At 38.8% G+C, this 12,868-nt stretch overlaps 1 protein-coding gene across 1 annotated transcript in view; it reads left to right on the top strand.

Annotated features, from left to right (window-relative positions):
* Positions 1-12,868, top strand: part of ACBD6 (acyl-CoA binding domain containing 6) — a 213,726-nt gene that overhangs the window by 89,652 nt on the left and 111,206 nt on the right. The window contains exon 5 of the mRNA XM_033196388.1: positions 6,941-7,046. Coding sequence (XP_033052279.1) covers positions 6,941-7,046 — 106 coding nt within the window. The remainder of the gene's footprint in view (positions 1-6,940; positions 7,047-12,868) is intronic.

The raw sequence follows: 12,868 nt of genomic DNA, 5'->3' as shown, positions 1-12,868 counted from the left end.
CACCACACTAGGGGAGTTAACGGAAGATGACTTGATGGAAATGAGTGCTTCCAAACCAGATAGATATGATGAGAAACAAGATGTAGAATAAACAGTGCCCGAAATAGAATGACATTAGACAATCTTGCAGAAGCATTCTGATTATTTAAGACTGCTTTTGACTTTCACTACATGGACCCTTATATGGGCACCCAAACTTAAGCAAATGGTGGAAGAAGGATTTGTACTGTATAAAAACTTTAAGAGAAACAAACTAGAAAGTCAGGCAGAAATTATGGTGTGTTTTCACAAAGCTACACTGAGTGTGCCTGCCTCACCTGCCACCTCTTCTGCCTCTGCCAGTGCTGAGACAGCAAGACCAACCCCTCTTCAGCCTGTGAAGACAACAAGGTGAAGACCTTTATGATGATCCACTTCCACTTAATGAATATATATTTCCTTATGATTTTCTTAGTAACATTTTCTTTTCTCTAGCTTACTTTATTGTAAGAATATACTATATAACACAAATACAAAATTTAATCAACTGTTTACGTTATCGATAAAGCTTCAGGTCAACAGTAGGCTACTAGTAGTTAAGTTTTTGGGGAGTCGAGTTACATGCAGATTTTTGACGATGCAGTGGGTCGGTGCCCTCCACCCTCCATGTTGTTTAAGGGTCAACTTACACGAATTCCTTTGGTCATTCACTAGTCCATTGGGTACTGTGTATTTTGAACCTACCTTATTACCGCCTTGACTCCTGCATACCGTTGTTTAAATACTATTAAGAAAAGTATGCCATCATTTAATTGTAAGATGCTGCAGATTATAAGATTCATAGGAGATGTTAACATGAAAAAATTTGCATTCAGAATCAATGAATATGACAAGGTAATAGTTTCCAAATATCTCTTTGTCATCCAGGATTTCAAGTACGATTTTTTTTTTTTTTTTGAGATGGGGTCTCGCTCTGTTGCCCAGGCTGGAGTGCAGTGGCACAATCTCAGCTCACTGCAAGCTCCGCCTCCCAGGTTCACGCCATTCTCCTGCCTCTGCCTCCCGAGTAGCTAGGACTGCAGGCACCTGCCACCACACCCGGCTAATTTTTTGTATTTTTTAGTAGAGATGGAGTTTCACTGTGTTAGGAAGGATGGTCTCCATCTCCTGAACTCGTGATCTGCCCGCCTCGGCCTCCCAAAGTGCTGAGATTACAGCTGTGAGCCTCTGCGCCCAGCCTCACGAATGATTTTAAGATCAGCACAACACACAAAAAAACACTTTGTTAAGTACTTTGTTATGAAGGCTAGACTTCTTGAACGTGGTTACCCCCCAAGCAATGTTTTGCCTCTTCCAGGGATTAAATCAAGGTTTTTCAGAAAGGAGGTACTATTTGGAAGATTTTACCTGAGTATCATAGTATAGATTCTCATTCGTTGTCTTTGGTAAGATTGAGAGTCAAAAACAGTATCCTACAATGTGAAATCAACATCTGTAATTTTAATTAAATATTAATTAGAAGTGGGGGTTTTCAGTGTGCTAAGTATGGCAGCCATGACTATTTAATCCTTGAGTTAGGAGTTGATTTTACCTATTTTGCTCCTCCCAGATAAGTCTTTTTTTTTTTTTTTTTTCCTCTTTTAAGAGACAGGGTCTTGCTCTGTTGCCTAGGTGGGGGTGGAGTGGCGTGATTATAGCTCACTGTAACTCAAACTCCTATGCTCAATTGATCCTGTCACCTTACCTGCCCAAATAGTTAGGACTACAGGCATGCACCACCACACCCAGCTAATTTGAAAATTTTTTTTTGTAGAGGTAGGGTCTTACTATGTTGCCCAGGCTGGTCTCAAACTCCTGGGTTCAAGTGATCCTCCCTTCTTAACCTCCCGAAGTGCTGGGATTATAGGTGTGAGCCACCACACCCTACCCCATATGTCTTAAACCAGCTTCACTAAACACCTTTGAATAAGAATAGATTCTTTTTTTCAGGGAGAGAAACATCTGTAAGTAAAATTAATATATGCTTGTGTGGTTATTTTATATTTATAAATTAAAACATACTTTTTAGTCTCAACTTAAAATATGGTTTCATCAGATCAAAGATTATATAATATTGTATTTATAAAATGAAGATTAGATATGTGAAAGATTATATTAAAAAGAATCAATGTTAGACTTTGAGTTTCATATTTGGCGTATACAGAATGTTGAAAAACATAGTTGAAATCAGTGAGATGACAGCATTATTTTCTTTTTTTTTTTTTTTTTTTTTTTTTTGAGACGGAGTCTCGCTCTGTCGCCCAGGCTGGAGTGCAGTGGCATGATCTCGGCTCACTGCAAGCTCCGCCTCCCGGGTTTACGCCATTCTCCTGCCTCAGCCTCCCGAGTAGCTGGGACTACAGGCGCCCGCCATCTCGCCCGGCTAGTTTTTTGTATTTTTTAGTAGTCTCGAGACCTCGTGATCCACCCGTCTCGGCCTCCCAAAGTGCTGGGATTACAGGCTTGAGCCACCGCGCCCGGCCGACAGCATTATTTTCTAACATTATATTTGAACAGAATACATTTCTTTGCCTTTCAGATCAACAACTGGCCCATCCAACAAGTAAATTAGGAACTTAAATTCCTACAAAGAAGTAATATTCACTAGCAGTATGACTGAATTTTGGAAGATAGTGTGCAGTGCAAGCTTTTATCCTAGAAAGACTAGCTCCAAAGGAACTTCACAGAGTGGAATTTTTGGTGAATTACCATTGATCAGTCAACCTCAAAGATGTAGAAAAAAGATCCATAGATCAAGCAGACCCTTAGAGACAGAGTAGGAATAATAAAATTGGCCCCAAACTGAGGTGTAAACTAAAATGCTTATTTGCTTACCAAAGGAACTATGTCTTTGTAGTGATTGAAGTGCTGGGTCCCTTTCTGAGAATTGAGGAGTCCAGAAAAACAGATTAACAGTTAAATGGTTATTTGTGAACATAAAAATAGAGCCAGAGAAAGTGTATCATTTTGAGGATTGCCTTAGCCATGGTCCTAATGAGACCTCATGAATGAACTGTCTTCCTCCAGAGAAATCACTCAGAATGTTTTTTTGCCTCAGTCTTTTGGTTATACTTCCTGAAGTATACTAACTATAGTAAGGAGAGAGGTGTAATGCTTCTTCACAAATGAGGAGAAGAGTGTTTGAGCAGAGGGAATGTGGAAAAGGAGAATGGTAATGGAATATTTGCCACAGGAACCTTTTCAGGTAGGTCAGTTTAGTAAAGAATGCAAGAAGTTGAAGAGCTGGAGATTGAGTCACTTAAAATGATCTATACCTGTATATCCTTTTAAAGGTGTTTATGTACCCTAGAGCCCACGAATATACATTCCTTAGTTTGAGGAATGATGGCATTTGTTTTTATCTTTGTAGGTATTGGCTTACTTTCTTGAGATTTTCATTCATGCAATAAATACATATTCATTGTCTATTTACTAGAATACTGTGTTTTATATCTGATTTCCAGGTGCTTGATAAATATATGAATTGAATTGAATATTTGTTGAACATGCCTATTAAATAGATTTCCAAGCTAGTTCCTTCCATAATTTTTGTAGTTAAATGGACTTTATATGTCTTGCCATGAGACCTATTTGAAATATTCTTTTGATAAGAAAATGCTATCTGAGTAGAAAATGGTACAGATAACATATTTAGGAATGGGCAAGGATCTTCCTGTGTTTGGGTGAAAAAGATAGCTGTACTTGAACACTATCCCTCTTTCCCATAGAGTGTGCTCTTACATTTCAAAAGAATGTCAAAACCAGTGATTTTTCCTTCAGGAATATAAGTGTATTTCCTGTCAACTTCAGAAAAAAATTGTAGTAACCTAAAGAAGAGACTTTCTGGTTTGTGCTAGAGATAACATGGGACATACTTTAGGGTAGTATCATAAACATAACTTACAGTCATCTACAGATAATGAATATGATAATTTTAGATGCACATTCAACAAAGAGAGGGAACAAGATAACTGAGTAAAAAATCAAGGAAGGAAAATAAAGATGTGGAGAGACACATTTATTAAAGGCTCTACTGTATTTCATAATGGTTGGATTCATTAGCACATTATTTTATTTCAGATAAGCATGGATATAGTGGGCAAGATTGACTTTGGAAGGCTTTATTGAGCTCTTAGAGAACTGTAGAGGGAGAAAGTTTGATTTACATATGTACATACTTTTGTTAGGGGGCAAGAAAGGAAATATGGAATGATGTTTCTCCAGATGTTTCTTCATTTTGGCCACTAGATGGTGACATTGTATAAAGACAGCTTGGTTGTAGCAGGTGAAATACTCAAAATTTGTGTGGGATTGGATATCTATATTTAACAATTAAGCCCAAGAATATCACTTAATTTTTTAATATTCATCATTCAGCCTTGTAGCACATTTTTGGTGAATTTATTGAACTTCTCTTTTTGGTATTTAATTTATATGTATACATTGTCCTGAAGTATTTTGTTAATATCTCTGTGCCTAGCATATTTAGTGATGATAAACTATATATGATAAACAAATACTTAAACAAATGCCACTTGCCCTCCAAAAAATTACATAGCAAAAAAATCTTATTGATGTATATGATGTGACTAAGAAACATATTTAAGATACATTAAACAAAACAGAAATTTATTTGTGTTTGTACTGTGTTTACTTCTTTACTGCTGATAGCATAGGTATACATGCACATTTGGAAATTGAACTCAGGAAGAGGGTCCACTCCAAAGGTCCTCTCATCTGTGAATAACCCTTTCATATTACTGGGTATGGGTAACCCATATGCCAAGGATCCTTCTGCTTTCCTTTCTGTGCCCTACCACCAACTTCCCATTATTTTCCAATTCAAAAACAATTGGCGAGTAGCACTGTAGTATTGCTATGACTTTAAAAGACACAGTCCTTTCTGTAACAGTTGAGGTTGGTGCCTCTTGAATTAGTGGGTTTTCTGTTACTGGATTGAAAGAAAGTAGGTCCCTATTATCCTTAAGTTGGAACTCTGAAGGTATTCTTTCATAGACATGGTGTTTGTTTTTTTGTTTGTTTGAGACGGAGTCTCACTCTGTCGCCCAGGCTGGAGTGCTGTGGCATGATCTTGGCTCACTGCAACCTCCACGTCCTGGGTTCAAGTGATTCTCCTTCCTCAACCTCCTGAGTAGCTGGGATTACAGGCATGTGCCACCGTGCCCAGCTAATTTGTGTGTTTTTATTAGAAACGGGGTTTCACCATGTTGGTAAGGCTAGTTTCAAACTCCTGACCTCATGATCCACCCGCCTCGGCCTCCCAAAGTGCAGACATGGTTTTTTTTGTTGTTTGTTTGTTTTGTTTTTTTGATTTTTTGAGACGGTGTCTCACTCTGTCGCCCAGGCTGGAGTGCAGTGGCGGGATCTCAGCTCACTGCAAGCTCCGCCTCCCAGGTTCATGCCATTCTCCTGCCTCAGCCTCCTGAGACATGGTGTTTTTAATGACGGTTAAATACAACTAAAGTGGTATTATTTGCAGCTCTACTTTTTAAAATCAGAATTTTCTTTTCTGGGGTTTGGCCTCACTTCTTATTTTCTTTACAGAATAAGTGATCGAAAAAGCATTTTCTCTTCTGTTTAACAGGGCCTCTTCAAGTGACCATATAGTCCTATTAAACATGATTTCTTAAAACCTACTTCATTTTCTCTAGCTTGAAGCAAGTTGTTTCTCCTCTCTTTTCTTGTGTCCTTTTTAAGGATTCAGCTTTTATGTTAATCCTGTGTAGATTTTTGTCATCCCAACTATACTATTTGTGTCTTAAAGGCAAACTTTCTTGCTTAGCCTTGTATCTGTTATCAACAAAATCTTCTCCAGTGCCTTACATGTAGCAGATGCTCAATAAAATACTTCAGATGCTTAAAGAATGCTTAGATGGCTGATGCCAGAGTAGTGTCTTTTAAGAAAATTAGCTATGACTGTATATGGCACAAGATGTTTAGATTGGGTTTTAAGATATAAGAACTCCGATGACCAGGTGTTTTGCTTTCTGATGAATGGATGCTATGGCATTGCAAGTTATAAAACACATTAGTTTGACTTTTGGAATGGAAAATGCATTCCTTTATACTTGTTCATAAAATTCAGTCCACATATGGGGCAGTTTGATGTTAATATTATAAATTACTGATCTTTATGGGAGTCACTGATTCTTTTGAGAATCTGTTTGAAACAATTCTTCCCCCGTACATACAACACCCAGAAAAATGCACCTGCATTATAAAGATAATTCTGTACATTATTTAAAGAGCTCATAGATTTCATGTTAAGAACTTTTGCTTCAGATTTTGGAATAGACTGCAGCTGATTAGTCAAAAGGCAGCATAATATAATAGAAAAATGTACTATATACAAAATCAGTTGATCTAAGTGAATTCTAGCTCTTATTCTACCTTTGATAAATGTAGTACCATTTGGCAGGTCATTTAATGTCTCCTTTTTGCCTGTTTCTTCATTTGTAAAGTGAAGTTGTTGGATGAAAGATTAAGTGAATTAGCACATGCAATATACTTAGAAGAGTGCTGGGTATGTAGTATGCTTCCCAGCTTTTCTTTATGGTCTTTGATTCTACTATCTTATAAAGGATTTCTGAATTTTTTAATGCCCTCCTCTTTTTGTCTAATTGATTTTCTTTGCTTTAAGAAAATAACTTTCATGTATATTTAAAAAACTTGAGTAACAATTTGTTCTCTTATCCTGTAAGGCAAGTGGGAAACTAAGAACTTTAGTCTTTTCAGGATTTGGATGTATTATAGCTACTGAAAAACTATTACTGTTCATGTAAAATTTTTTTTTAAACAGAGTCCATTAACATCTATGTCAGCAGCAAACAGATTGTGTTGAAAATATGTAACTTTTTTGTATTACCCAGTAAGAAAAAGACCTTTCTTTTTTTTATTCTAGGGAAGAAGACAAAAATATATTTGATTACTGCAGGGAAAACAACATTGACCATATAACCAAAGCCATCAAATCGAAAAATGTGGATGTGAATGTGAAGGATGAAGAGGTATGAAAAACGTGCCCTGTTAATTATTTTCCTATGCATGGTTGTTCTGCCCCAATGCTTTTTCCTAAATGGTAGGCCCATGAACTATAACTCAAAGTACAGCGTGGTTAAGAGTATATCAGAATATCTAAATGAGATGCTGTTACCTAGTTAAGATACGTTCTGTGATTATGTCAAACATTTTTTTATCTATGTTGTAGAAGTTACTACCTGAAATTTGTAGGAGTCTGATAGCTTCCATATGTTTATGCTAAAGGGACAGATTATTAGCATAATAAGTGAAATCTACAGGTAATAGCAATATCTCATTTATAAAGAGCTTTCGTGTCTTCTGTTTTTATACTTTGAACAGCTAGGTATATTGTTCTTTACTCAATAAATGTATCTCTAGAAAACTGTGTCCGAATTTTGGTAAATCAGTAATTTAAATGCTGGCCTACTAGTTAAAGGAATCATATAGTAAATTATTTTATCAAATATATTACTTCTTTTTTTTTTAGAGAGAGACAGGGTCTCACTCTGTTGCCCAGGCTGGAGTGCATTGGTGCGCTAATAGCTCACCGCATCCTCAAACTCATGGGCTTATGCAGTCCTCTTGCCTCAGCCTCCCAAGTAACCAGGACTTCAGGCATGTGTCGTCACTCCTGGCTAATTTTTTTATTTTTTGTGGAAATGGGGTCTTGCTGTGTCGTCCGGGTTGGTGTTGTCCTCCTGGTCTCAAATGATCCTCCTGCCTCAGCTTCCCAAAGTGTTAGGATTATAGGCATGAGCCACTGTGCCTTGCCTATTACTTCTTAATTTATTTGTGTTGTGAATAATACCATTCACATATTGAGTTTTAACTGACCCTGCATTATAGTTGTTAACAAAGGAGCAACATTTACTAATTCACTTCTAATCATTTTCTCATTCTTTGGTGATGCTGTGAAAGATTACTGAAATGGCCAAAGGTAGTAATTGTTAGGAAGAAAGCATTGAGTGATCATAGATAATCTGGAGAATAGATAATAATCAACTTATGTGTAATTCAGAGCCGCCTATATAAAAGGTTAGCCCTTAATATTGTCTCACCTTTCGGCAACATCTTTCCTGTGATAATATTGTCAATGGCATCTGGAATTGAAAATGTAGGACTATGATACTGCACAAAGGGACTAGTAATACTATGTGGTTTTCATTAAGTAGTGAAACAAAATAATACCAGGTCTTCTGATTCTAATTGGGTTTGTGGTTTTTGTCTGTTTGTTTGTTTTTTGCCTTTTGGAATCAAAATACAGGCATACCTCTGAAATATTGCAGATTCAGTTCCAGACTACTGCAATAAAGTGACTACTGCAATAAAGCAAGTCACATGAAATTTTTGGTTTCCCAGTGCATATAAAAGTTGTGTTTACTGGGTGGACACAGTGACTCACGCCTGAAATCCCAGCACTTTGGGAGGCCGAGGGGGGTGGACCACGAGGTCAGGAGCTTGAGACCAGCCTGGCCAACATAGTAAACCCCATCTCTACTAAAAATACAAAAAAAATTAGCCAGGCATGGTGGCGGGTGCCTGTAATCCCAGCTACTTGGGAGGCTGCAGTAGGAGAAATGCTTGAACCTGGGAGGCAGAGGTTGCAATGAGCCGAGATCGCACCATTGCACTCCAGGCTGGGTAACAGAGCAAGACTCCATCTTAAAAAACAAACAAACAAAAAAGCTGTGTTTACACTCTACAGTCGTCTATTAAGTGTAGAGTAGCATTATATCTTTAAAAAAGTACATACCTTAATTTAAAATACTTTATTACTAAAAAATTCTGACAATCATTTGGCTTGCCTTCAGGAAGTCATAATCTTTGTGCAGCAAAAGGTCTTGCCTCAGTGTTGATGGCTGCTGACTGATCACAGTGGTAGTCACTGAAAGTTGGGGTGGCTGTGGCAATGTCTTTTTTTTTTGAGACGAAGTCTCCCTCTGCCTCTCAGGCTGGAGTGCAGTGGCACGATCTCCACTCACTGCAAGCTCTGTCGCCTCCCAGGTTCACGCCATTCTCCTGCCTCAGCCTCCTGAGAAGCTGGGACTACAGGTGCCCGCCACCACACCCGGCTAATTTTTTTTGTATTTTCAGTAGAGATGGGGTTTCACCGTGTTCACCAGGATGGTCTTGATCTCCTGACCTCATGATCCACCCGCCTCGGCCTCCCAAAGTGCTGAGATTACAGGCGTGAGCCACCGCGCCCGGCCGCAATGTCTTAACATAAGTCAGCAGTGAAGATGGCTACATTGATTGAGTCTTCCTTCGTAAAAGATTTCTCTGTACATGCAATGCTGTTTGATAGCATTTTACCCACAGTGAAACTTCTTTCAAAATCGTAGCCAATCCTTTCAAACCCTGCCACTGCTTTATCAACTGAGTTTATGTTGTATTATAAAACTTTTGTTGTTATTTCAGCAATGTTCACAACGTCTTCACCAGAGTAGATTGTGTCTTAAGAAACCACTTTCTTTGCTTATCCATAAGAAGCAACTCCTCATCCATTCAAGTTTTATCATGAAATTGTAGCAATTCCGTCACATCTTCAGGTTCCACTTCTAATTTTAGTTCTCTTGCAGTTACATCTGCAAGTAACTTGTCCACTGAAGTCTTGAATCCTTATCAGTGTCATCCATGAAGGTTAGAATCAACTTCTTCCAGGCTCTTGTTAATGTTGACATTTTGACCTCCTCCCATCACACATGTTCTTAATGGATCTGGAATGGTGAATCCTTTCCAGAAGATTTTCAGTTTGCCCAGATCCATCAGAGCAATCATTGTCTATGGCAGCAATAGCCTTATAGAATGTATTTGTTTAATAATAAAACAAGTGAAAATTATTCCTTGATCCATGGACTGCAGAATGAATGCTGTGTTAGCAAACAAGAAAGCAACATTAATTTCCTTATACATTTCCATGAGAGCTCTTGGGTGACCAAGTGCATTGTCAATGAGCAGTAACATTTTGAAAGGAATCTTTTTTTTTTTTTTTCCTGAGCAGTGGGTCTCAACTGTAGGCTTAAAATATTCAGTAAACCATGTTGTGAAGTAAACAGATACACTGTCATTCAGGCTTTGTTTTCCTGTTTCAAAAGCACAGGCAGAATAGATTGAGAGTAATTTTTAAGGGCCTTAGGATTTTCAGAATGGTAAATGAGCATTGGTTTCAACTTAAAGGTAACAGCCACATTAACCCCTAACAAGAGTGTTAGTCTGTCTTTTGAAGCTTTGAGGCCAGGTATTGACTTCTCTCCAGCCATGAAAGTCCTGGATGGTATCTTCTTTCAATAGTAGGAGTAGTCTATTTTCTCTACATTGAAGATGGTTGTTGAGTGTAATCACCTTTATCGGTTACTTTAGCTAGGTCTTCTGGATAACTTGCTGCAGCTTCTACATCAGCACTTGGTGCTTCACCTTGTACTTTTATGTTATGGAGATGGCCTCTTTCCTTTAACCTCATGAACCAGCCTCTGCTAGCTTCAGACTTTTCTTCTGCAGCCCCCTTACCTTTCTCAACCTTCATAGACTTGAAGAGAACTAGGACCTTGCCCTGGATCAGGCTTTGGCTTAAGGGAATGTTGTGGCTGGTTGATCTTCTATCCAGACCACTCACTCTTTCCATATCGGCAATAAGGCTTTTTCACTTTTGTATCATTTGTATGCTCACTGGAATAGCACTTTTAATTTCCTCAAGAATTTTTCTCTGGCATTCACAGATTGGCAGTTTGGCACAAGAGGCCTAGCTTTTGGCCTGTGTTGATTTTCTTTTTTTTTTCTTTCTTTCTTTTTTTTTTTTTTGAGAGGAGTCTCGCTTTGTCGCCCAGGCTGGAGTGAAGTGGCGCGATCTCGGCTCACTGCAAGCTCCGCCTCCCGGGCTCAGGCCATTCTCTTGCTTCAGCCTCCCAGTAGCTGGGATTACAGGCGCCCGCCACCACGCCTGGCTAATTTTTTGTATTTTTAGTAGAGACGGGGTTTCACTGTGTTAGCCAGGATGGTCTCGATCTGACCTCGTGATCCGCCCGCCTCGGCCTCCCACAGTGCTGCGATTACAGGCATGAGCCGCCGCGCCCGGCCATGGCCTGTGTTGATTTTCAATATGCCTTCCTCACTAAGCTTAATCATTTCTGGCATTTGATTGAAGGTGAGAGATGGTGCAACCCTTTTCCTTTCACTTGACACTAGGTTTTACTTGAAACTTAGCGACTATTGTATTATTGGCTAATAATTTCAATATTTTTGTGTCTCAGTCAGTAGGGAAGCCTGAAGAGAGCAGGAGAGACCAGGAATAGCCAGTCAGTGGAGCAGTCAGAACACACAAAATATCTATCGGTTAAATTTGCCATCTTTCTCAGTGTGGTTTGTAGCACTCTAAAACAATTACAATAGTAACATCAAAGATCACTGATCATTACCCTAACAGATATAATAATAATGAAAAACTTTGAAATATTGCAAGAATTATCTCAGTGTGACACAGAGACATGAAGTGAGCACATCTTGTTGGAAAAATGGCAATAATAGTTGGCTTAACCCAGGGTTGTTACAGATCTTCAATTTACACAAAACACAGTATTTGCAAAGTACAGTGAAGCATAGTGCAATAAAATAGGGTATGCCTATACAGCTTTCTTTTTTTAATAAATTCGCATGATTGCTTCCCTTGATTTTTTTATTGTAGTTTTTTATCTTTGTGCTTGTGAGTTAAAATTTTTATAAAGTTAATACATTCATTCTTTTTTTTTTTTTTTTTTTTGAGGCAGAGTCTCGCTCTGTCGCCCAGGCTGGAGTGCAGTGGCCGGATCTCGGCGCACTGCAAACTCCGCCTCCCGGGTTCACGCCATTCTCCTGCCTCAGCCTCTCGAATAGCTGGGACTACAGGCGCCCGCCACCGCGTCCGGCTAGTTTTTTGTATTTTTTTTAGTAGAGACGGGGTTTCACTGTGTTAGCCGGGATGGTCTCAATCTCCTGACCTCGTGATCCGCCCGTCTCGGCCTCCCAAAGTACTGGGATTACAGGCTTGAGCCACCGCGCCTGGCCAATACATTCACTCTTAAAAAAAAAAAAATCGAATGTTACTATTAGTCTTATAAACAAAAAGATTATCTCTTACCTGCATCCTTCTTACATTTTTTTCTAGTTCCCTTAAGGCAAAAGCTTTTTTTTTTTTTTAGACAGATTCTCAGGCTGGAGTGCAGTAGCATGATCAGGACTCACTGTAGCCTCTGCCTCCTGGGCTCAAGTGATCCTCCCACCTCAGTCCCCGTGTAGCTGGGACCACAGGTGTGCACTACCACGCCTGGCTAATTTTTGTATTTTTAGTAGAGATGGGGTTTCACCATGTTGCCCAGGCTGGTCTCGAACTCCTCAGCTTTAGTAATCAGCCTGCCTCAGCCTCCCAAAGTGCTAGGATTACAGATGTGAGCCACTGCACCTGGCCAGACTTCCAGTTCTTTTAATGTGTCTTTTGCACCTTACCTACATAACTCTAAATAATATACTTCTATTTCTTGATTTTTCAACTTTAGACATTATTGATTTGTTTCTGTTATATTTAGATTTAACTGTTTTACTCATCTTCTCCCTCTCTCTCTCTGACCCTCCTAACATAATTATATCACAACTTTTAATTTTAGCTTTCTGATTGAATCTCTGTTGAATCATTGTTAATATTATTATGACTATGTAAATACTCATTGCTAAGCTGTGGATTGTACTTGTATCAGTCAGCTTTTGCTGCGGGACAAACGACCCCCATATTTCAGTTGCTTACAGCAACAAACATTTGTTTTTTGCTTATATCACTGTCTCA

This window comes from Trachypithecus francoisi, unplaced genomic scaffold, assembly GCF_009764315.1.
Source record: "Trachypithecus francoisi isolate TF-2019V2 unplaced genomic scaffold, Tfra_2.0 Lachesis_group5, whole genome shotgun sequence".
Lineage (NCBI taxonomy): Eukaryota > Metazoa > Chordata > Mammalia > Primates > Cercopithecidae > Trachypithecus > Trachypithecus francoisi.
This window is presented reverse-complemented; position numbering and strand designations above follow the sequence as displayed.